General features: G+C 40.3%; 1 protein-coding gene across 1 annotated transcript in view; it reads right to left on the bottom strand.

The window, feature by feature from the left end:
- Nucleotides 1-2,444: 2,444 nt before the first annotated feature.
- MAMDC2 (MAM domain containing 2) overlaps nt 2,445-25,769 on the bottom strand; it is a 164,265-nt gene continuing 140,940 nt past the window's right edge. Inside the window, exons 11-14 of the mRNA XM_052645189.1 lie at nt 24,532-24,684; nt 9,412-9,671; nt 2,709-2,793; nt 2,445-2,566 (exon numbers count right to left, since the gene is read on the bottom strand). Of these exons, the coding sequence (XP_052501149.1) occupies nt 2,502-2,566; nt 2,709-2,793; nt 9,412-9,671; nt 24,532-24,684 (563 nt within the window). The 3' untranslated portion in view covers nt 2,445-2,501. The remainder of the gene's footprint in view (nt 2,567-2,708; nt 2,794-9,411; nt 9,672-24,531; nt 24,685-25,769) is intronic.

The following is a 25,769-nucleotide window of genomic DNA, read 5'->3' as shown; positions in this document are numbered from 1 at the left end:
TGTTCTCCACCCGGTGCCCTTTCCCAATAAAATCTCTTGCTTTGTCAGCAGATGTGTCTCCTCGGACAATTCATTTCCGAGTGTTAGACAAGAGCCCAGTTTCGGGCCCTGGAAGGGGTCCCCTTTCCTGCAACACTACCACCATCAACCCCACCCCCTCCCCCACCCCCCACTTTCCAAAGCTGCTATCCCAAGTAGTATTTCTGGTTTGGCAACCTCCAGGGTAGCCAATAAATCCTACCTGTGGGAAACTTGGAACCTTAGGTATTAGAAATGGAGTTGGTAGGGGAGCTGGGAGGTTCAGGAGGCAGTCTTGTGAGGATTAGATCACAGGTTTGGCAATGTTGAGTAAAAATTCAACCAAGTCGACTGTAATGATATAAAGGCTTTACTGAACAATTCATGAATTGGGCAGCATCCCAACTAGTGAGCAGAGAAGAGTTCCAAGGATTTCTACAAAATGGAAGGTTTTTATAGACGGGAGGGGAAAGGGAAAAGGAGAGAATGGACTGCTTCATCTTCCTTTTAGGGATGGGAAGGGCCTATGTGGCTGGTTACCTCACTGCTGCTGACCAGAAAATTCCAGACTGATCTGTTAAGACTGCAATCCTAGGGAAGGTTATAACTGCAGTTAGGTTAGCTATTAAGAATTGGTCTGCTGATGTGGGACTTAGTACAAGTAACTACATTTTGGGCCTGTCATTTCTTTTTTAAAGAACAGTGAAACCAAGATTCAAAGCCAAGCCCTACACTAGCTGCTAAACTTGAACAGATTTAGTTTCCTACTTACAACATGTAACCACCATCACTAGCTCTACCTTATGGATTGTTATAGGATTAAATGAGCAAATTCATGTAAAGCTCTTTGAACAATGTCTGATGATAATAAATATTCAATACATATTAGCGATGATTATTACCACGTGTGCCTGTGCAGTTGCTCAGTTGTGTCCGACTTTTTGCAACGCCATGGACTGTAGTCTACCGGGCTCCTCTGTCCATGGAATTTCCCAGGCAAGAAAATTGGAGTGGGTTGCCATTTCCTTCTCTGGGGATCTTCCCGACCCAGGAATCAAACCCTCATCTCCTGCGTCTCCTGTGCTAGCAAGCAGATTCTTTACCACTGCTTCACCTGGGAAGCCGATTATTACCATGGGTTTATGTAATCTGTAAGCAGAGTCTGGTGAATGACTTCATTCATTTATGGAATCATTGTCTTCACAGAGTTTACATTCTAATAAGATACAATTTTGGAGAAAATTGAGATCACTTATGTGAAATGAAACACTTTTTAAAAATTAATTATGGTATCTATGTTTGCAGTGCTTATGCCACTAACAAAAAGGATTAAGAAGCATTTAATTGTAGCAGAGTAGAGATTCAAATTAGAATCAGCAGTTATACAGTGAAGATATTCATTCAAAAAAATATATTGGGACTTTCTGGCAGTCTGGTCGTTAAGACTTTGTGCTGATCCCTCATCAGGGAACCACCCATGTGTTACTCAGCCAAAGAATAAAAATAGAAATTTTTTAAAAACAGAAAAAGATGAAGAAGGTTAATTGCTAGTGAGAGATTTTCAAATTATTTTTTATTAGGTAATCATAATTTCATAATAGCTGTTTGAATATATAAACATGTCTATATAATTTTCTAAACATGTAAATAAAAGATAGTAGTTTACTACACCTGTTTGAATTCATGTAACTCAAAACATTACCAAAACATTTATTTTAAAAATCAGTAAAATTGTTTAACACACTAGAAAAATTTAGGGGTGTGTGTACATAAACATTTTCAAGCTTACTTTACAAAAAAAAAGTGCAATTTCTGTCCAAGTGTTCAGAATGACTTTCAAAAATAAAAAAAGGTAGCACTGCTTTGTAATACAGCATTAATTAATACTTATCCCGGAACACTGATAAAAGAGCCTTTGTTATCACATATGGTAAACATATTTAAAAATTAATACTCCATTTCTATGAATAAAACATAGAAAAAAAACTTTATTTTCGTAGAATAACTTGTTACCGTGAAAAACTGCATTCATTCTGCAGATATTACTGACATCACACATTATTACTTTAAAAATATTTATGATACTTGAACTTCAAAAGGAAACCCACAAGACCTATTCTCTTCCCAGTACATTCACTGAATGCAGATTTAAGTGAGCACATCTCATTTGATTGTGCCCTTTATTTGTATACTTTAAAATGACTACAATATAGTACATTTGTATTTTTAACTGGTACCAAAGTTAAGATGTATGATCTAGGTAAAACCAGCAGCCTGTACTTGTAGTAACAGTTGTCATACGCAAAAAGGAAAAAAAAAAAAAAAAAGCCCTGAGTCAGTATTTTTTGCAAAAGTAATGAAAGAGTGCTCTGAAGTCATTTTATAACTTATGAAATGGTTAAGACTGTCCAGTATTATTTTGTTTTCATGTTGATTGAAGAGAGGTATGGCTTTTGTTTAGTTAATCCAATTCAGATCATTGCTTAATACTCAATTTCATTTAAGTCCTCAGAATATCCTGATGATTGCTGACTTTTATCTTCCATTTCTGTCAGGAAAGACAAATAGACAATAATAGTTTTCTCTATTTTTAATGTAGAAAATACTGAATTTGCATTTTTATGATTTGAAAATCATACTGCAAATTCTCTTTTCAGTCAAACTTAAATAATTTGGAAAACTATTGTTACCTGCACAGGATCCTGCTTGAAATTTAATATCATCAATGGCAATATCACTTCTTACTGACACTCCCCGAATGGCTTCAAAAATTATCTGAAAAATAATGAAATATGAATTTAGAAATAGAGTCATCCTGCTAAAACAATGCTTGTCAGAGGCAGATCTAGGCTGTGTGGGTTTGGAAGCTTAGATTATTCTCAGGGGCCCACTTTCAGGAAAAGAATACAAAATCACCAATTCAAATTTAGGTACAAAAGGGAATTCTTATTTGGAATGTAAAGAAATTCACAACAAATTACTGGAGGCTTGGAAATTCAAGTTCCTTTCTTCTGAGACCTCTTTAGGCAATTTCCCAGGAATGTCCACCAAGAAATGCCTCTAGGTGGTGACCTGTTTTCCCTTGCTACCTAGAATACTACTCTTGTCAATCACAGGCCCTGTGAAAGTGAAGGGCCCAGAAGCTTCAGCTTCCATAGTCTCTCCCTAAATCTACCTTGGTACTAGTTCTAGGTGGGAGAATTAAAACAACAGATGAGACCCAAGTATGAACAGCACTGTATAATAGTTAAATTTACCAAAAAGACAATGGTTCACTGATCACGTTAAATACCATAACATCCAAGACGCAGCCCAAGAAAAAGAGGAAACCAGTTTCATGACTTTAGATCCTAGAAGAAAATAACTGATCAAATATTCAGGTTCTAGGGAAAATATATTATCAGCTCTAAAAACACTTTAATAATAGCTAATAAGCCATGGAATACTCCAGGGAGGCTTGTGGATAATGAAAATTGTCTAGAAGACACATTTGCTCTACTAATTTTATGAGCAAATTACTCCCATTGGACTAGTTCATGATTTAAATTAAATAAACAAAATAAAGTGGATAATTAATAAGCATATGAAACTATCTTGAATTTAATGACTCAGAGAAGCTTTAACAACAGAAACGTGGCAAGATAACATTAATAGAAATTCTAAAGATATAACCCTAAACAAGAATTCAAATAAATGGTAAGAAGAGGAAAAAGTGTCCTAATACATCTAGATAGGAGGATATATGAATGTAGTTAATAACTGTTTTGGTTTTCTGGACAGCAGTGAAATCTGTTTTTTGACCTCCAACTCTGCAATGGAAGTACAACAGGAAAATCACCTGATGGAATTATATTCTGAATAGTCTGTTCTTGGGCCAAAACCTTGATTTCATACAACCCTCTCCTTTGAATTTCCTAAATATTTGAGTGATAACCATTTTATAGCATTACGATTTCCCCTTTGTATTATTCCCCCATTTGTATTTGTAAAAATCCTATTAAATAATTGTGGTTATTTTAGAATTAGATAAAAATGCAACTTTTTCTTTCAGTTTAAGTGTATTTTATTTTCAAATGGTTACTAAGTCATTATGCATGAATGCTAAGTCGCTTCAGCTGTGTCTGACTCTGTGTAACCCTATAGACTGTAGCCTGCTGGGCTCCTCTGTCCATTGGATTCTCCAGGCAAGAATACTGGAGTGTGTTGCCATGCCTTCTCCAGGGACTCTTCCCAACCCAGGGATCAAACCTGCATCTCTATCTCTTGCATTGGCAGGCGGGGTTCTTTACCACTAGCGCCACCTGGGAAGCTCAAGTCATTAGGACATAAATACTTACAGTTTTGACTCAACTACTTGATAAAGGGAACATTAGCTATCTTTTGGTCCAGGGGCACCAGGAAAAAATTATTGAGATTAAGGGCACCATAAGCAAGAAAATTTGAAGACCTGGTATTAGTTCAGTACCAGCACATAATAATTCCTACTAAATGTCAGGCAATATAATGAATAATATGAATGACAGAACTATTTCAGTGAGCTGAGAATTTGTCTAACAGTCTCTTCCAATGACATCAAAAGATAAGAAATCAGGAGGAAAACACCTGAGAGCAGAGGAGGAAAGGTAAGCAAGGAATTCAAAGGAAATAAAATCATTCTGTGTTTTTGATCAACAGTGAGTCAGGTTCTGCTTAGCACTTTAATAAATCCCTTAGGAAAGGACATGATTAAAATTTTGCTACTTCATACATTTTTTTCTGCAAAGAAAATCTGATGACTGGAATATCATCCAGAGGCCACCCACATACTTCTCCTATATTGGGGGTCTACAGCCTCCAAGCAGCAGATTAGTACCTCCTGTCTTTTTTTTTTTAATTTATTTAATTGGAGGCTCATTACTTTACAATATTATAGTTGTTTTTGCCACACATTGCTATGAATCAGCCATGGGTGTACATGTGTTCACCATCCTGAACCCCCCTTCCACCTTCCTCCCCATCCCATCCCTCAGGGTCATCCCAGTGCACCAGCCCTGAGCACCCTGTCTCATGCATCAAACCTGGACTGGCGATCTGTTTCACATATGATAATATACATGTTTCAATGCTGGCAGATCAGTGGTGGCATTAGATTAGAAATAAAGTGCACAATAAATGTGCTTGAATCATCCAAAATTATCCCCTGCCCCCCTATCTGTGAAAAAAAATTTCTTCCATAAAACTGGTCCCTGGTATCAAAAAGGTTGGGGACTGCTGCCCTACAAGATAAATCACAAATGGCAGCAGTACCACAGTTTTCTAAAAATCAGTACCTGCCCAGTCTGGTGATGTACAGATTGACTTCTCTAGTTCTCTGCATTTTCCTGATCGCCTGGCTCACAGCCCACTGTTCATTCGACATACCCACTTTGGATGTCTGCTACTGCTGCTGCTGCTGTTGCTAAGTCGCTTCAATCGTGTCCGACTCTGTGCGACCCTATTGACGGCAGCCCACCAGGCTCCCCCGTCCCTCGGATTCTCCAGGCAAGAACACTGGAGTGGGTTGCCATTTCCTTCTCCAATGCATGAAAGTCAAAAGTGAAAGTGAAGTCGCTCAGTCGTGTCTGACTCTTCGCGACCCCATGGACTGCAGCCTACCAGGCTCCTCTGTCCATGGGATTTTCCAGGCAAGAGTACTGGAGTGGGGTGCCACTGGATGTCTAGTAAGATATCGAAAACTATGTGTGTTAAAAACAAAAGTAACTGTTAATTTGCCTCTTGCATCAGCTGCCTTCCTTCTTCCAGGTCTGCTCCACCTAAGGTCTTCCTCATCTCGATAAACAGCAACTCCATTCTAGCAGTTGCTCAGGCCAAAACTTTGGAGTCATCCTGGCTCCTCTCTTTCTCTCAAACCCCACTTTCCACAAGGAAGGAAGTCCTGTGGGCTTTCTGAGGACATCTCACCTCTGCTGCACAGCCCTGCCCACCATTTCTGTTGCCAGGCCCACTGCTGCTGCTGCTGCTGCTAAATGTCCGACTCTGTGCAACCCCATAGACTGCAGCCCACCAGGCTCCCCCATTCCTGGGATTCTCCAGGCAAGAACACTGGAGTGGGTTGCCATTGCCTTCTCCGAAGCTCATTGCAGTAGCTCCCAAAGTCTCCTCACCCACCAGCCCCATCACCATAGTCTATGTAGTAAGTAGCTCCAGGTAGTAGCTAGAATGATCATTTAAAAGTATAAATCAGAACATATTACCTTAAAAGCCTCTAATGGTTTCTTATTGCTCTTGAAATAAATTTCAAACTGTACCATGTCCTCCAAGGCCTTTCATGAGTATTTCCTGATACTTCTTTGACCTCATTAGCTAATCAGCTTGACTTACTCTTTTTCATAGCACTTACTATCACTTGATGTTACATTATATATTTTTGTTTCACATTTTCTACCTCTCCCCCACCACGCAAACTTAAAAAGTGTAAGAACTGTATGCTATGTTCATTGCAGTATCCTCAGCACTTAAAAAGAGTAAATGGTCAATAAATACTTACTGAAAAGAGATATTTTGGCCTGAGCTCCTATAGTAGCTCAGACTGATAACTGATACAGCTATTGAGAATACCAGGTCTGCCATGGTTATAAAGACCAGAAAGATTTGGGAAAGAATATATTTCTAGAAACAATTAATCTTTTTTATAGTTTGGTACTTTAACGTTTATAAAACCCTTTCACAAACATAACCTCATTTGACTGTCACTTTAGTGATGTCAGCATGGCAGGCATTATTACCCCATTTTGAAAATGTATTAACAGGCTTCCCTGGTGGCTCAGATGGTAAAGAATCTGCCTGCAAGGCAAGAGACCAGGGTTCAATCCCTGGGATGGGAAGATACCCTGGAGAAGGGAATGCCTACCACTCCAGTATTCTTGCCTGGAGAATTTCATGGACAGAGGAGCCTGGCAAGCTGCAGTCCAAGAGGTTGCAAAGAGTTGGACATGAATGAGCAACTAACACAAACAGTCTCAGAGAGACTGACGTTTCTCCAAGATCACCCAGTGCTTGTGACATCCAGGGCAATGGGTATATGTTGGGACTTCTATGGCAGGAGAGAGTGTAAAACAGGGACTTAGGGATGCAAACATTGGAACCAGTTAGATCTGGGACTGAGTTCTCACTCTGCCACTTACCAGCTGGACATTTAGTTTTCCCCATTTTTAAAGAAGAGCTACAAGGTCAACTGGAAGAACTTATGCACAGCTTTTAGCGCTGTGAGTGCTTGGCACACGGAAGATGGCCATTAGCACATGGGTGTCTCTGTTTTATTAGACACTAGAATGTTTTGGAGAAACTAGTTCATCCTGGTCTCCAGATAGTCATTTGAGATTCCTGAGGGAATCACAAAATCAAGAAGAACATTCCTCATGGCAGATTCATATCTGTTCCATTCTAAGCCTAAAGGAATGATCTGGAATCTTTCTTCCCAAATTGGGAGCCAAAAATCTCTCAGGTTATTCTTCACCCTTTGAGCTTAAATATCCCAAGATGCCACCCAAGGTGCCTCACTACTTTGTGCTCAAAAAAATTTTCAGACAACAAGTCACCTGGCAAGTCTAGTATATGCAAGGACCTATACCCAGGGCTCAGATGCTGTGAAGTCACCTGTTCCACAGATTTCAAGTCCTAGAGCTCTTGTGCATCAGCACCATTTGGGCGTTTTAGAAAACATCAAGGCTCAGGCTCTGCCTGAGAAACTCAGATTTGTTCCATCTGTGACACAAATTCTCCATCTTTAGAATGCTCCAGAATCACCACAATTCTTGTTAAGACAGATTGGAGGGCCCTAAGCCCCATAGTTTCTGGTTCAGCAGTTCTGAGGCAGGGCCTGGGAGTGTGCATTGCAGGTGAGTTTCATTTTAGATGAGTATACATTTCAGGTGTTGCTGCTGGTGTCAGGATCACACCTTGAGGACCTTTGAATAGTGTGAGTGCCATGATAACCTAAAAAAATTAATCCATCACCTCTGAATGATTATCAGTGATATAAGGAAGTTTATGAGTGATCCATTTTCTTTCTGTATGCAGGCATTAAATCACTATCAAAATTATTCCTGGGGCTATATGTTTTCCTTTACTAAATGTTTAGATAGTTTTATCCACACAAAGATAATGGGCCATCCTTGAATAATGTGCATCTTCCCTCTGTTATTTGTTCTTAGCAATAGCAACCTAGATGGCACTGCAACCTGGCCATTTTTATTTAGATCTGTAGAAAATCAATTTTGGTTAAGGGGTGGCATAAAATACTGTCTTTATTTTGGATACTTCTTCCTGGGAAGACTTGCTTAAGCCAAGTAGGCAGTGGTTAACATTAAGGGGTACTCTGGTCCAAAAGCAAGGATGAGGAGGAAGTAGGGCTTTTAGCTAAAGGTCACTCCTGGAATTCTATACAGCAATTTCAGGAATAGTCAAGGGTCTAATGTTATCTGCCCAGAACTTTCTGGAGCTTTGACTCATGGTAGGCAGGTAAAGGCTTCCTTGCTAGTTCGGTGGTAAAGAACCTGTCTGCCAATGCAGGAAACACGGGTTCCATTTCTGAGTTGGGAGAATCCCCTAGAGAATGAATGACAACCCACTCCTGATTCTTGTCTGGAAAATCGCATAGACAGAGGAACCTGGCAGGCTACAGGCCATGGGGGTCACGAAAGAGTCAAACATGACTTAGTGACTAAAGAAAAACAACAGGCAGGTAGTCACAGGCTTTTAGGAGGCTTCTGTGATTCCTAGGCTAATTGGCTGCTTGATCTCACCCACCGGAATTGAAAAGGCTCCTTCTTATTGCTGTTCAGATTCCGCTATAATTGGGATCCTGCAGGAAGGAAGTCTTCTACTGCCTGTGAGCAGACTCAAGGGAGGCCCAGGGCATAGGATCAAGATTGTTTCTTTTGCATCAGTGCAGACAGAGGCTTAAAATTTTACTCTGGATCATGTACTCTGTTAAATAGAAGCTTACAACAGCAGCCCTTGCATATGGCTAATGATGAATGAAAGAAGCAGCTGCAGCAACTAATTAGGTAATACCAGGTTTAGAAAAAAGAGAAGCTCTGTTTTAGAGGTTTTCAGGACACAGACTATAACTGACACTCAAAATGTACCAAGATGAAAATAGCTACAGTTTCACTATTGCGTTACAAAAATTACTCTATGTATAAATACCCAAAGCTCTCTCTTTTTAATTTCCCTTTCATTGCTTAAGTTCAATCAATACAGACTAATTATGTTTGCTCTTAAACAAGTACTGCCTCTATCTTTGACCCTGAAAAAGAACAAAACATTCTTGATGGTAGCAAGAAAAAGAAAGAGCATCAGAAGAGTATGGGCACATTTCCCATCATTTGATTCTTGTCTCTCTTGGCTTACCTGGTGCTGCCTCTCACAGCTATATTCAATCAGCGCCCGCAGCCAGGAGATGCTCTGTTCACCTCTTCTTCTCCACAAGAGAGACTCTTCACTGTCGCCTTCCTTTTTCAAATAAACATTCAGGAGGCCAGTCCCTGCTCCATACATGTGGTAGAAAAAGGTCAAGCAGTGTTTCCCAGTGACTCCTCGTAGAGGCCTGGACAAGAGTCTTGCTTTTTGTCCATATACCAAGTGGGAAGCCTCGATGTACATGTAGTAGCCTTGAGAGCAATGGAACATCAGGCATTGTTAAAAAGGACACATCATATTCTCTTCTAACATATATATATGCAGATTATTTTCCATTATAGATTGTTACAATGTATTAAATACTGTTCCCTGTGTTATACAGTAAATCCCTGTTGCTTATCTATTCTATGTATAGCAGTTTGTATCTGTTAACCCCATGCTGCTGCTGCTGCTAAGTTGCTTCAGTCGTGTCTGATTCTGTGCGACTCCATAGACGGCAGCCCACCAGGCTTCCCTGTCCCTGGGATTCTCCAGGCAAGGATACTAAAGTGGGTTGCCATTTCCTCCTCCAATGCATGAAAGTGAAAAGTGAAAGTGAAGTTGCTCAGTCGTGTCCAACTCTTAGCAACCCCAGGGACTGCAGCCTACCAGGCTCCTCCGTCCATGAGATTTTCCAGGCAAGAGTACTGGAGTGGGGTGCCATTGCCTTCTCCAGTTAACCCCATACTCCGAATTTATTCTGCCTCTCATTTCTGTTCTGAGTACTGTTCCTGGAAACAAATTAGAGTCAATGAACGACTTGACTACAGTACTGATAAAGGAGTTCATAACTTTGGAGAATGTGTATAATTCAAGAAAGATAAATATGCTACAATATTTTAACCATCAAAATAAGTGTCTTCATGTAATAATTTATAATTCAGTTTAATATATAGGAAGTAATTAATATACTAATATTGTGCCACTGAGGTGGTAATTAACATGAGAATTTATCCTACTAATCCATGGACAATATTTTTAGCTTCCATCATTGGTTTAGGGGAATGGTCAGGTAGATGAGGTTCAAGTCTTGGTTCTAATAGTTATTGTCTGTGTGACTGTGATCTAATGGATTATCCCGTCTGAATCTATGTTCAGTTTAAAAATTTGTTGTTGTTCAGTTGCTAGGTTGTGTCTGACTCTTTGCAACCCCATGATCTGCAGCACTCCAGGCTTCCCTGTTCTTCACTATCTCCCTGAGTTTAAAAATAACGGTTACTAAACCTGTGCTACAGAGTTATGAGAATTAAATAATGTGTGTGACATATGTCCACATGTAACATGTATTCAAATATGTTTTCCGCCCTGCTTTCCTGATATTTTTCTGTGATACTTCTTGAAAATATAATTGTACAATATTTCAGTTCAATTCAGTTGCTCTTTGCGACCCATGGACTGTAGCACACCAGGCTTCCCTGTCCTTCACCAACTCCCAGAGCTTGCTCAAACTCATGTCTATCAAGTAGGTGATGCCATTCAACCATCTCATCCTCTGTCATTCCCTTCTCCTCCTGCCTTCAATCTTTCTCAGCACCAGGGTCTTTTCCAACTTGATACGTTCTTCGTATCAAGTGGCCAAAGAATTGGAGGTTCAGCTTCAGCATCAGTTCTTCCAATGAATATTCAGGATTGACTGGTTGGATCTCCTTGCAGTCCAAGGGACTCTCAAGAGTCTCCTCCAACACTACAGTTCAAAACCATCAATTCTTTGGCACTCAGCTTTCTTTACAGTCCAACTCTCATTTCCATACATGACTACTGGAAAAACCAGAGCTTTGACTAAACAGACCTTTGTTGGCAAAGTAATGTCTCTACTTTTCAAGATGTTGTCTAGGTTTGTCATAGCTTTTCTTCCAAGGAGCAAGCATCTTTTAATTTCATGGCTGCAGTCACCATTTGCAGTGATTTTGGAGCCCCCAAAATAAAGTCTGTCACTGTTTCCATTGCTTCCCCATCTACTTGCCATGAAGTGATGGGATCATATGCCATGATCTTAGTTTTCTGAATGTTGAGCTTTAAGCCAAACTTTTTCACTCTCCTCTTTCACTTTCATCAAGAGGTTCTTTAGTTCTTCTTCACTTTCCGCCATAAGTGTGGTGTCACCTGAGTATCTGAGGTTATTGATATTTCTCCCGGCAATCTTGATTCCAGATTGTGCTTCATCTAGCCTGGTATTTTGCATGATGTACTCTGCATATAAGTTAAATAAGCAGGGTGACAATATATACCCTTGACGTACCCCTTTCCCGATTTGGAACCAGTATGTTGTTCCATGTCCAGTTCTAACTGTTGCTTCCTGACCTGCATACAGATTACTCAGGAGGCAGGTAAGGTGGTCTGGTAGTCCCATCTCTTTAAGAATTTCCCACAGTTTATTGTGATCCACACAGTCTACCAATATTTAATATAATTACTTGTGACATTTAACATATTTATATCTTATACTTTATACATCATACACTATATACTGTATGTTAATTATATAACACTTTACATTTCCATTTTCCTTTCCTAATTTTAGTTTTTTTTTTTTTAATTTGCTTGTTTTAGGCAGAGGCAGGATTAATCTGCACGTAAATAATGCAGTGGTGTGTTGGAACCTGTTTCCACTGGCTCCAACAGTCAATTATGTGAGTTCGGTTGGTAGGTCCAAATGGCTTCACTTTGGTAGTTTGAAAGGGTCTACAATGGAAGTATTCATACTACAGAAATGGGACACAACTACAAGTCAGCCCCCCAACATAAAAAAGAGGTGGTTGGTGTTAAAAAATTACCATGGAGCCACTAAAATAAGCAATATAATAATAGTAATTTCCAGAATAATACACCAATAATGTAATTCTAGGTACCTGTGGCTCATTTTTTTAAAAAGCCGTGGACTCTATATAAATAGTTCTTAACCTTTCCTCATTTGATGAAAACCTTGTATCTCTTCAACCTGAAAAAATATGCACAAATTTTTATATCCAACTGCATCATCTTCTTTGCCAGTATTGATTTTTTTACATACATGATGTAAAAATTTTTACATAGTGTTATCTCTCTGTTATTTCACATGGAAATCAATGGCTGCACTGAGGGAAAAAAAAAGTTCCCAAATATTGCGTACAAATGAAATGGCTTCTAGAGCATCTTTAAAGTTTCAAGGTTAGTCAGTGAAGTCTTTTCATTTCTCAAAAGGCAATGCTTGAGACACCCCAACCAGAATTGATCAGAGGCTCCATCCTTGCTCCTTCAAGGCATTCCTCCTTTTCCTTTCCCTCATTTCCACAGATCTGAGAATCCAACGGGCTATTATAAGGGTGGGAGAAAAAGTCCTGCCCCATTTGGTCTTATCAGATCTTTGCACACTGTGCAAGCCCTTCCTCAGTGTTTCACTCAGTAAAGTTACCCCCCTGCAAAACTGGGCAGTCAGTCATGGGCTTTGTCAACCAGTCACCCGCATGATCTACTCTAAACTGCTGGGATACTGTCACGTGCCTGCTGTGCTCGCCAATGACACCCTCATTACTAAAACCAAGGGTCAGTTTTCAGCTCCTGTCGTTCTTGTCATTAGTAGCACTGGACACAGTAGGTCACTCCTGCCTCCTAGAAGGACTTTCTCATTTTGGTTTGCAGGATGCTGACCTCTCCTGGTTTCTCTCCCACTTCACTGGTCACTCCTTTGCTAGCTCACCTTTTCTTCTCTGACCTCTTGATCTTGGAGTGCTCCGAGACCCAGTGTTTGAACCTCTCTGTTCTCGCTCACTTCTTTGGTGATCTCATCTTATTTCATGGCTTGAAATACTATATGTGTTGTTAGATCTCAAATTTTAATTTCCAACCTCTTTCCTAAAATCCAGGCTTGTTATTGAAAGTAATCTCCTCTTATTGTCACGTAGATATCTCAAGCTGAGCATGGTCAAAACTACACTCCTAACAGCCTCACTCTAAAGCTTACCCTACCCTTTTTAGTTGTCCAGGCCCCAAACCTGGCCATTCTTTATATCCTTTCACTCTTCACATCCAGATGGTCAGGAATTTCTGTTGGTCCTACCTTCAGAATATGTCCAGAATCCAATCACTTCTCTTCTTACCGCCTCCACTGCTACCTCCCAATCTGAGCCCGTATTTTCTCTGACTTGGATTAATCCAACACCTCCCAACAAGTCTGCCTGCTTTTACCCTAGTTCTCTGCAATCTAATCTAAACATAGCACCCATAGTAAACTTTCTAAAGCAATAGCTAAATTTTACCATTCCCCTGTTCAAAACCCTCCACTACTTAGCATTTCACTCCGAGTAAGAGCTGAAAGCCTGACAACATATAAGGCTCTACATAACTCCTGCTCATTCTCTTACCTCTCTGATTCCTCCCGCCTTTCTCCTCACTCACTCTGAGTCTCGAGGACACACTTGAGTTCTTTACCTTTCCTGGAATGTAGTAAGTTTGCTACCACCCCAGGGCCTTTGAATGTGCTCATCTCTGCCTACAGTGGCTTTTCTTTCGTATAACCTCACGTCTCACTCTCTCACCTCTAAGTCTTTGCCCAGGTATTACCTTTTCTATTAGGCCTATTCTGACTACACTGTTTCAAATAACAATCGCCCCTCCTCTGGTACTCCTTTTTCTCTGTACCCTAATTTATTATTTTCCATCTCATTTAATTGCCTCTTGCTGCTCTTGCTGCTAAGCCACTTCAGTTGTGTCCGACTCTGTGCAACCCCATAGATGGCAGCCCACCAGGCTCCCCTATCCCTGGGATTCTCCAGGCAAGAATACTGGAGTGGGTTGCCATTGCCTTCTCCGAATTGCCCCTTAACATACTATATAACATTCCTATTTTTAAGTTTGTCTGTCTCCTTCCTCTAGAACACTCAAAGGCAGAGGTATTTCCTTGTTTACTTTACTACTATGCCCCCAGGTCCTAGAGCAGTGTCTGGAACATAGCAGATGCTCAATAAATATTTGTTTAATGAACAAAAACCACAGACCAGTCTGACCATTTCCGGAGCACATGGCTCTACGAAGGTTACTCCAGTTGTGTGAAGATCTTGGCAACAAGACATGTACTTGACGAGGATGCTCCAAAGCAAAGTAGGAACAAGTCCAAGTTTTGAGAAAGTCACATTTTAAAGAAAATGTTCTCAACCTAGTTACGTACCATCTGACTTTTTTTTTTTTTAGCCAAACACATATTCTTTAACTTCATTACCTTCATTCTTTCACTGGCAAGAAAATTGCTACACAAGAAGCACTGGGGTTTTCACACTTTCAGCAATGAAAGAAAATCTTATTGTTCTTTTAATATTTTCAAACTTAAGCTAGGTTGGATGTAAACAAATATTGGTACACAAAACCCTAACAAAAGGGTGTATTTAATTTAATCCCATGGAAAATAAACTCAAAACGTGAACATGGTTTATCACCTACTATGCACAGCAGTGTTATGTACTATAAGAAAGTCAAAGAAAAATAACTTTGGTACCTGCCTTTGGGACTCTCAAAAGGTCCACTTGAATCCCAAGAAAAGGACCTTAGCTAAAGACAAAACGCTTAATGGGAGGGGGAGGATAGGGGACAGGGGGGCTCCTCTGAAAGATGCTGTCACTGGGAAACTGGAAAGAAAAGACTATTGTGGCCCTACAACAGGAAGTCTTTGCAGAATGGAAAGAGAGCAACGGGTCCATTATAAGTGAGAGAGGACGCGAGAAGTATCTTCCATCTAGTGATGGTAGTGTGTATCTTCCATCTAGTGATGGTAGTGTGTATCTTCCATCTAGTGATGGTAGTAAGCATCTCCCATCTAGTGATGGTAGTAAGCATCTCCCATCTAGTGATGGTAGTGTGTATCTTCCATCTAGTGATGGTAGTAAGCATCTCCCATCTAGTGATGGTAGTAAGCATCTCCCATCTAGTGATGGTAGTGTGTATCTCCCATCTAGTGATGGTAGTGTGTATCTCCCATCTAGTGATGGTAGTGTGTATCTCCCATCTAGTGATGGTAGTGTGTATCTTCCATCTAGTGATGGTAGTGTGTATCTTCCATCTAGTGATGGTAGTAAGCATCTCCCATCTAGTGATGGTAGTAAGCATCTCCCATCTAGTGATGGTAGTAAGCATCTCCCATCTAGTGATGGTAGTGTGTATCTCCCATCTAGTGATGGTAGTGTGTATCTCCCATCTAGTGATGGTAGTGTATAATCCCAGTGACGACGTATGCTGTGTGCTGTGCTTAGTCGCTCAGTCGTGTCTGACTCTTTGTGGCCCCATGACTGCAGCCCACCAGGCTCCTCTGTCCACGGGGATTCTCCAGGCAAGAATGCTGGAGTGGGTTTCTATTTCCTTCTCCAGGCGATCTTCTCAACCCAGGGATCGAACCCAGGTCTCCCGCATCACAGGTGGATTCTTTACTAAGCTGCCAGGGAAGCCCAAATCCTGGCCAAAATCATCTGAAGTCCTGCTAGAGGGGTAAACCTCCAGGATTATCCAACTGAATTCTTCCTTGTGTGAGTACAGTGCACTAATCAGTCAGCCTCAACTGGGTGAAGCATTACTCTGGTAATGCTTTCCTTTCATGAGTCTCTGGGTCTTGGGTATCAGGCTAAAGCCATTACCTAAGCTTTCTAGTTCCTGAGATCATTGTGTTTAGTACCATGAAATATGAAAGGAAAGCTCCTGAACTGTTTGACATGTGTAACTGCTGCTTTTGGAAGAGACGGGGAACAGCCCCGTCTCTAATGTAATTATGCATTAGTATAATTACACCTTTCTGGGGCACAGGCACTAATCTACTTTTCTTGAGTTTAGACCTTTCTTGAGTTTTGACCTTTCTAAAACTCCTTAAGGATAGAGTTTCTGTTTTAAGCCCATACATATATATCCCTTTGGAGAAGGCAATGGCATCCCACTCCAGTACTCTTGCCTGGAAAATCCCATGGATGGAGGAGCCTGGTAGGCTGCAGTCCATGGCATTGCTGGGAGTTGGACACGACTGAACAACTTCACTTTCACTTTTCACGTTCATGCATTGGAGAAGGAAATGGCAACCCACTCCAGTATTCTTGTCTGGAGAATCCCAGGGACGGTGGAGCCTGGTGGGCTGCCGTCTATGGTGTCGCACAGAGTCGGACACAACTGAAGCGACTTAGCAGTAGTAGTAGTATGTATGTATATTCCTTAAGGCAATACTGGTTTAGACTAATCTAGACCAACATCTATACCTAAAAATAATTGTCACATATTTGTCAACTGATCAGGATCTGTCTGATGCCCAGACCAATTATTCTTCTTGATTCCAAACATGTTTTTCCTCTTGACTTGCACGTGACATTTCCTTTCCCCAGAAAAGATCAGAGCTTCGTGGAGAGACAGTCGGCCTCACATGTGTTTGGAAAGCAGAGAAAAGCCCTGTGTGTCGACAAGCTTTGCCACATTCCAACTGCAAATGCTGTCTGTCTCAGCAAACAAAAGCTCTCTGGATGGGAGCCAGGAGCCCCAGCGATGAAAGCTCAGACTGGCTCATGTGTCCTTGCACATGAAGGATTCCAGTCTGTGGAAGGGATTATTAACTGGAGAAGACAAATTACTTTCTTTCTGTGGATCACTGTTTAACAATCAAGATAGGGGTTCCAGTGGGTCTACTGGCAGATCAGGGTCCCATCTGTTCTTTGTTCAGCAACTGAGATGTGTTGAGACACAGCATATTTGTAATTGGGAGCAGTGAAGCAGCTGTTCCTCTAGTCTTGCGACCCTCTCGCACCAGGGCTGGGAAGGAGTGGGAGGCCATGTGGAATGAACAGCTAGCTGCTTCATTAAGCTGGAAGATGATTCTTAACAGTCGGGGAAAAGATATCAATATTTTGGGAAGAACAACTGCTAAATATGTCTCTCTCTAAAATTATTGTTCTTTATTATATCTTTTAAATGATTTTTAAAGCATGTCATAAATGAATGGTTATTAACTTACTGGGGACAGAGTTTCAACTTGGGAAAACTTTTAACAGTTCTGGGGTGGCGATGGTTACAAAAAAGGTATATGTACTTAATACCACTGAATTATGTACATAAAAATGACTAAAATGGTAAATTTTATGTTATGTATATTTTACCACTATTTTTAAAAAAGCTTGTCATAGAAGTCTTCTCTTGGGTAAGTAGGGTCCAACAATACCAGAAATTAGTGTGATAAGATAAATTATGAAAAAAGTGAGAAGACTGGAGATTTTAATATTCTAGAGCTAATTGCTCTTATAGTTTCAGACTAGTTGAGTAGCACTGTTACATGTCTGGATATTAGCTACCAAAATTCTTAAAAGACAAGGACTTGAACGAGACTGCTATTAAATTTCAGCAATTAATATATGACCAACACATTAAATATATAGTTTTGATTTTCTTTTGTGTCAACAGCACAATTTATAAGTAAATGTCATTATTTGGTATTTCAATGTATCACTCATTTCTGTTACACAAGAAGGTTCATATAAGACTCCTACCTTTACTTAGTAGTGTGTTGGAGAGAATTTAATTGCCAGAAGTACATAAGATGTATTGAAACACTGAACAGTACCACAGAAGAAATTGATGGGGTCTCTTTATTTGGAATTATTATTTTTTAAAATGATGAATAGCTACTTTTCTAGGACATAGCTGTGGGAAAGAGGTAGGGAAAACTGGATGACTTTTAATCTATTCACTGGTGGACTCAGTGAGCTAGGAAATGTTACAGTTGAAGGCATTTTCTCACTAAACTGGAGAGTTATCTGTTGATTTATTTATTCTACTATCTCTTGGTCACAAAACCCATGTAAACTCCAGGACAACTAAAACAATTATTTCAGAAGAATTCTGACAGCATGGCATCACATTAATAATATAATATTATTATATAAATATAATTTGGAGAAGGCAATGGCACCCCACTCCAGTACTCTTGCCTGGAAAATCCCATGGACAGAGGAGCCTGGTAGGCTGCAGTCCCTGGGGTCGCTAGGAGTCGGACATGACTGAGTGACTTAACTTTCACTTTTCACTTTCATGCATTGGAGGAGGAAATGGCAACCCACTCCAGTATTCTTGCCTGGAGAATCCCAGGGACGGGGGAGCCTGGTGGGCTGCCATCTATGGGGTCGCACAGAGTCGGACACGACTGAAGCAACTTAGCAGCAGCAGTAGCAGCAATCATATATTAAAATTGTAATAACCAATAAAACCCTTAGGACTTTGTTAAGATTTGTCTTTACTGTCTTGTAAAAGAAATAGCATCAGTGTCAAGGAACTTTCTGATTCTGCCAGGATAGAGCTATTCAAATAGATGGTGACAAGAAATGGATAAACAGGTTCTGCAGAGTCCATTTCAGCTCAATGCAAGTCAAGACTTATCTGTCACAAGTACTTTTATTATTTTATCAAACAGGGAGCCAAATGGTTGGGCTACAATATTGTCTTTGTTGTTGTTCTAGTAGAATGACATGTTCTATTAGATGACTGACAAACATTGGAAATGTTTCCCCAACTTTAGCCACACAAATACCACTATATATATATTACTTATCCACATAGTACCTGTACTATTACTCATTTGATATATTTCTTTAAATAGATTTCATTTTTTACTCCTTAAATCCATTATTCAAATAGGAAACTGCATATTAGCATGAAAACAGAAAACAAGCTATAGATTTGTGAAATAATGGTGTTGCTGTATTGATTATATATTTTGCTTTTACATGAATAGTACTATCAAATTAAAAATATTCATCCACTTAACCCTTAAATCACCCAGTGGTACTTTGGAAAACACTGGCTTAAGGTCTACCAAATCTTCTGGTTACTAAGTCATTTTATTTGTAATCATATGCCATGATTTTCTATGTATAAAAGCACAAATGACACAAAACACTGAGTCCAAGAAAGTATCCCAGAAATGAACACCAGATGAACATCAGATTTTGTGAATGAGTCACTAACTATAAAAATAGTAATATCATTTTCATTTCAGTGGAGCTTGTATAGTATTAGTTCTTTCAGAAATACAACCTTGGTTAATCATCACAGTAGCCCTAAGAGATTAGCAGGGCATCTGCTGTTATGTGATGCATGATGCATAGTAGGTACTTAGAAAATATGGAGTAAATCAAGATCGTAGAAACTCTGCTCTATATAACATTACAATTGCTCCCAGTTCTAAGATGTTTCATCTTATAAACATGTAGCATATGACACTGGTGGCTTTAACAAACATTCGTTTTAAAGGGGTATTTAATTGCTTCTACTTTATGAATGGGTGATCCTTGTTATATTGTAATCTGAAAGCCAATATATCAGCCCACATTAGGCCATTAGAGGCCATTGTGTATCCTAACCCTCAAAGGCGAAGCTACCCTTTGAGGGTTCAGGCTACACAATGGCTGCGGGGACTGTGGTCCTGGAGTTAAACTGCCGATATTGGTTCACAGATCAGAAAAAATTTAGATACTTTCTGACGGGTTACATTTCAGTGGATGTCTAAAAATACCATCAGTTTGAATATATCCTCTCCAAGAGCAGACCCTTTTCTCTGGTATGAAGGGTGACAGGTATGAGATTGCGTGGCTGTGTGGAGACTTGTGTTTTTCCCACGTGAGCCGTCACAACTGTTTGAAGTCGTGTGTGGTCTCCTCCTATCATGTGGGTTGGAAAACTCTGGTGAGACCGTGTGGACAGAATATGGACGTTAGAGCCCAACACTCCTGAGACACAGTCCCTACTCCACCAATCATTGCTGTGTGGCCTTGGAAAGGCATTTCTCCAACCTTCAGTTCTTTCATATGAAAAATGGATACTTTCACTTGCAAGTCATGGTAAGGGTGTGTTATTGTTTGAATATTCATTTCCCCTCTTTGCAAATGTATATGTTGAAATCCTAACCCCTACTATGATGGTAATTAGAAGTATGATCTTCGGGAGGGGTTAGGTCCTGAGGGCCAAGCTCTCATAGGTGGGATGCGTAGCCTTATAAGAGTCCTCTGACAGCTCACTTGCCTCGTCTGCTGTGTAAGGACACAGCAAAAAGACTGCTGACTGTGAACTAGGAAGTGAGCCCTCAGCAGACCTCAAATATGCCAGCACCTTGATCTTGAGCTTCTCAGCCCTCAGAACAGTAAGAAATAAATGTCTGCTATTTAAGCCTCTGAGTCTATGGTATTTTTGTTATAGCAGCTCAAACTGACTAAGGATATAATGGTCCCAGCACAGTGCCTGCACATGGTAAACATTCCATCAATGATCAATGGATGTTATTATTTCCCTAGAAGAATAACTGTTAAAGTAATTTAACGAACAAGACAAAGACAGAAAACTCCAATGCCATATTATCTGTAGGTAACCCTGGGCACAGCACAGCAAAATTTGCAGCCTCTGCATTGTTATACTTAGGAATAAAAAGATATAATCTGGAAAAGGTTTTATGTGGTTAGAAAATTGAAAGATGTCCTGAGACCCTTTAGAAAGTTTGCATTGAAACAGGTGAAATAAATGATGGAAAAAAAGGGAGACCCTAGAAAAATTTACTGAAAAAAAAATCAGAATGCTCTGTGTTGTTCCCCAGAGACTGATACTCTGTGGTCAAGTATTTTCTGGGAATAAATATTGAACACACTAAGAAGTTTTTACATTACAATTTTTGTTATGACGTTTCACCCCAGTCAGCTGAAATATTCTTCCAAGTTTTCAGAGAGACAAAGAAAACACAATCATGCCATTTTCTTTAAACAAAGCCACACCAAGTAAACTAACATGTGCCCCTACATGTAAATAAAGGAGCAAAATCATGAGTAATGGAATATCTGCAGGGTGTACTTTTGTCAGATTTTCACAGAGTTTGTCTTTAGGCAGGAGGGAGAATGTCATCCACAAGTTGATTAAGCTTAAACTCAACCATCCTTTGAAGTACATAAACAGAGAAGTAGCTATCGTTATTCTCATTTTCTAGATGACATCACTGAGACCTAGAGATTTGAAGTAACTTTTTCAAGGTCTCAGACCTAGTGAGTGGGGAACCTTGACTCCAAAGTTCATGGGTCTGTTATATCCTGGCTTGGTAACCCTCCCTTGCCCTTTTCAGAGACTCTCTCCCTCCACGGCTCCCTATCTTTGTTTTGTCCTCTCTTCCGTGTCCAGGACGTTGCACAGACTGTCACCCAGAAAATTCCCCTGTGCTACTCTACCGCAGCACAACCCTCTTCTCAGAGCTGTTGTTACCAGATTTTTTGGTGTCCCTGAAAAATGGAAGAGAAGCTATCAACTCCCTCCCCAGAAAAATGTACATACAGACAACATCGTGATTATAATGGACTCAAACTGAAGCCGATTTATTCTTGATATTTCTCTATTCCTCTCGTAATTTAGCTTCTCCCCATTACTACATTTTCTATGGGTCTTGCTAATTAAGTGGCTATTCTTATATGCATCAGGGAGGGCTTATTGGTTCATTTATTCCTTCCAAGGACTTTTTTGGGCCTCTGTAGTGTATAAGATACAACAATAAGTCCTGTGGGGATTCATGCAGGAATTTGATAGTATTCTGCCCTCATGAGGCTTCCCTCATAGCTCAGTCAGTAAAGAATCTGCCTGCAATGCAGGAGACCCGGGTTTGATTCCTGGGTTGGGAAGATTCTCTGGAGAAGGAAATGGCAACCCACTCCAGTATTCTCCCTGGAGAATCCCATGGACAGAGGAGACTGGCAGGTTACAGTCCATGGGATCACAAGAGTCGGACATGACTTAGTGACTAAACCACCACCTACCCTCATTACCGGAGAAGGCAATGGCACCCCACTCCAGTACTCTTGCCTGGAAAATCCCATGGATGGAGGAGCCTGGTAGGCTGCAGTCCATGGGGTCACTGAGGGTCGGACATGACTGAGTGACTTCACTCTCACTTTTCACTTTCATGCATTGGAGAAGGAAATGGCAACTCACTCCATGTGTTCTTGCCTGGAGAATCCCAGGGACGGGGGAGCCTGGTGGGCTGCCATCTATGGGGTCGCACAGAGTCGGACACGACTGAAGCGACTTAACAGTAGCAGCCCTCATTACACTGCCAATCAGTTAATGAGGCTCATTTTTCATTTGCTGATTTATCTCTTTTCACTAGATTCAGTGTTGAAAGGCCATGAAGCTACCACTGCAGCAGCCTCTTGCTACCATGAGAGGACAGACTGTGATCGGAGCCAACTCAGAAAAACCAGAGCAGAGAGGTGGAGAGGAGGAGGTCCCAGTGACATGGTTTTATCCTCTACATCAAGCTGTGCCTCAAGTCAGCCCTAAAATGGCATTTTTTTCCTGTTACAAAGAGCAATAAACTATCTCCAACCAAAATAGTCTTAACATATACACATCTTTTAATTATCTTTTTAACTTCATTGTCTTTCCAGATATATAGCCTCACACTCTCTTAGAATCTTCTACTCAGTGCTGGAAGTAGAAATCTGATCTACCTATGAACAAAGGCTGAATCTCTTCAACAGCTACCCTAGCTGATGCAACACTGTCCCAGCATCTCTAAAGTAACGGAAAGAAAAGAGGTCAGTGGTGGGACCAAGCTTCACATCATCTTCTTAGACAAGAGTGCGTTTAGGATCCAAGGCCAAATGGATACTCAAATGGATAGTGTCTGGAACCAAGCCAATTCAAAACTGCCAGGAGGGATGCAAGTAGAAAATCTACGTGAGTTCTATCTCTGTAGTACAAGTACTAGGGGAAAAGAGCGTAGCCATAGATCATCAGCCAGAGAGTACCGTGCCCAAAAAGGTGAGATGCAAAAGAGCCAGTGCTTAGATATCTGTCATAACAGAAGGTGTCCAAGAAGGAATTCGAAGAAACACTAAACATTTTAGAAGCTATTTTCTTTTAATCCATCCTCCACTCACTCTGGCTAAAGGATCCTGACAATGCTGGGCAGAAGAGGAAGTAAAACAAAGAAAGTTCAAGCACAGACAGTCTTCTCTTTTATTGTCTCCAAACTAGGAATCAGGCCCATGCTGAGGGGGAAAGATGATTCGATGGAATGAGAAACTGAAGTTGTCATTTGAATTGGACATCTTAACACATCTGAATGTGTGACTGCTCCACTACCTCAACAGGACTGGGAAACCGTGGGATCTGCCAGGGGTGGGAAAGGGAGAATTCTCTAGGGTATGTTTGCAGAGAGTGCTGGAAAGAAAATACAAAGCTGTTGCTGATTGCACCCTACCAAGTTGAGCCAATACAGCCAATATTTTTTTGTTGTATTGCTGCTGTGTGGTGTTATTCCCTAGGCTTATTTTTGAGGTAGACCATAAGAAACAACACTACGCCACTCTCTGTAAGGACCCTTCAGGAAATATCTCTTTCATATTAATATCAGGGATAGTTCTGAGTTGCTGGACCAAATGATGTACTTTTCTCCAACTGGTATTCCTAGAGAAATTGAGAGCCTCAGTGGAAAAGGCCTATTCTTCAAGGAGTATTTTATCTTGGACATTGTTTGCAATCACTGACACATGGTGATAATAAGCAGCAGAACAACTTTTAGTCTGGTTTAGTGTAGTTTACACATTTCCTACAGAAAAATGTACCCCTTTATTGCCTCCATCCCTTGGTGGACTGCTTCATCTGTTTCTATCCTAAGAACACAGTAAATCATGTTTTACAGATGACTTTTCCATCTTTTTCAGCTTCTGGAAAGTGAGGACTCACACTGATACATCTTCCCTGTCTGCCAGATATTTCTATACTAGGCCTCAGTCCTGGGCTTCATTTTAGACCACTATTTTATTATTTTCATTTTTGCCCATCTCCCTTTTATTTTGAAACCTTACTTCTAATTATCTTTGTTTGCACATCTTTGTAAGCTCATTTAAATCCTTTTTGCATCTAGATAATGAGCAATATAATAAACAGAAAGAATGAGTTTAAATGCACATACTGAATTACCTATCCCATGTGTGTAATATCCCACATGCAGTTCACTCTAGACACCTTAGTTTTCACATATCACAATGCAGTAAACAACCCCTAGAAAGCTATTTCGGGTTTCCTTAGGAAACAGCACCATGTGGCATAACTCACCTACCCCAGTAGTGTGATCTCCCTTTGGTCCAGTGTAGGAGGTGGGAGTTTCTCCCCTCCTCCTCTGCCAACTGCTCCGGTTTCTTCTCTCCTGAGTAAATACACATTCATCTTGTTCGAAAGTACACTCTCCTGGTGGAGGTAGGAGCTTCTCTGCAAGGAAACAGCAGGTGTTGTGACTGCTGAGGCTCTTTCAATGAATATATATTCCAAGGCTCACTGGAAACCCACACTAATGTGTGGTTATCATCTGGCCACATGCGCCACATAGAGAGGCAACCCAACTACCAGCACTCCCTCTAAGCCAAGCTCTTGCCTCTGGCTAGAGTCTGGACTTCACCCTGGTTCTGCCATGGAGGCAGAGAACAATCAGAATACTAGATCCAAAAGTACTGGAACACTTTGAGAAAGAAACTTTCTCTGACTTGTGAATTTACTTGTATGAATGAGATTATAAAACTCTCTGACAGTTGGAGGTATACTGCCTTTATGGAAACATAAAAATAATAAAATTGCAAGCAGGAGGTTTCTTCAGAAATCCAGAATGAGTGAAGGAAATCCTCAGAGCAAAGCTATCTATAGTCGCTTTGGAAAAGGGAGAGAATGTGAAAGAATTAAATGTGATTTCGGAGACAGATTAATACGTGTGCAGCAGGTTACTGAATTTTTCTGTGCCTCGGCATTCTTATTTGTAATGTGGGAATATTAATGGCATCCACCTCAGGGGGTTGTGAGGATTAAATGAGATGATGTATGTAAAACATTTAGATGTAAAACTCAATAAAGATTAGCTAAGTAAATATTAGAACTTGGTGTTTTTCTACCTGGAGGCTTATTTTCCATTTTCAAAAACAAATGTTTCTGTCTTTGGGTGCTATCTTCAATAACTCTAATAATGATTATATTAGAGTGGTGCCACCTCCCAACTTCCTGGGAACTTCTTTGGCTGAACTTGGTTGTACCTTCCTACATCTAGATTCTCCAATAAACAACCCATCTTTTCCTTCTCTAGCATGATAATTATTTTACTTCATTTTATTTTACATACACTATAAGCTAATGAAGGTTCATTCTCTTTTCTATGCCTTGAGTGTAGAGATTTTTATCTTGTTTTACATTGTCCTTGCAGTGCCACACAAATCAAGGGACTACAAACAAATTGTCTTTTAATTAAATAAACATGGAGATTATCTCCAGTGCCAAATAGATACCACAGTATGCCTGCTTGTTAAAGAAAT

The sequence above is a fragment of the Budorcas taxicolor genome, chromosome 8 (genome assembly GCF_023091745.1).
Source record: "Budorcas taxicolor isolate Tak-1 chromosome 8, Takin1.1, whole genome shotgun sequence".
Taxonomy (NCBI): domain Eukaryota; kingdom Metazoa; phylum Chordata; class Mammalia; order Artiodactyla; family Bovidae; genus Budorcas; species Budorcas taxicolor.
This window is presented reverse-complemented; position numbering and strand designations above follow the sequence as displayed.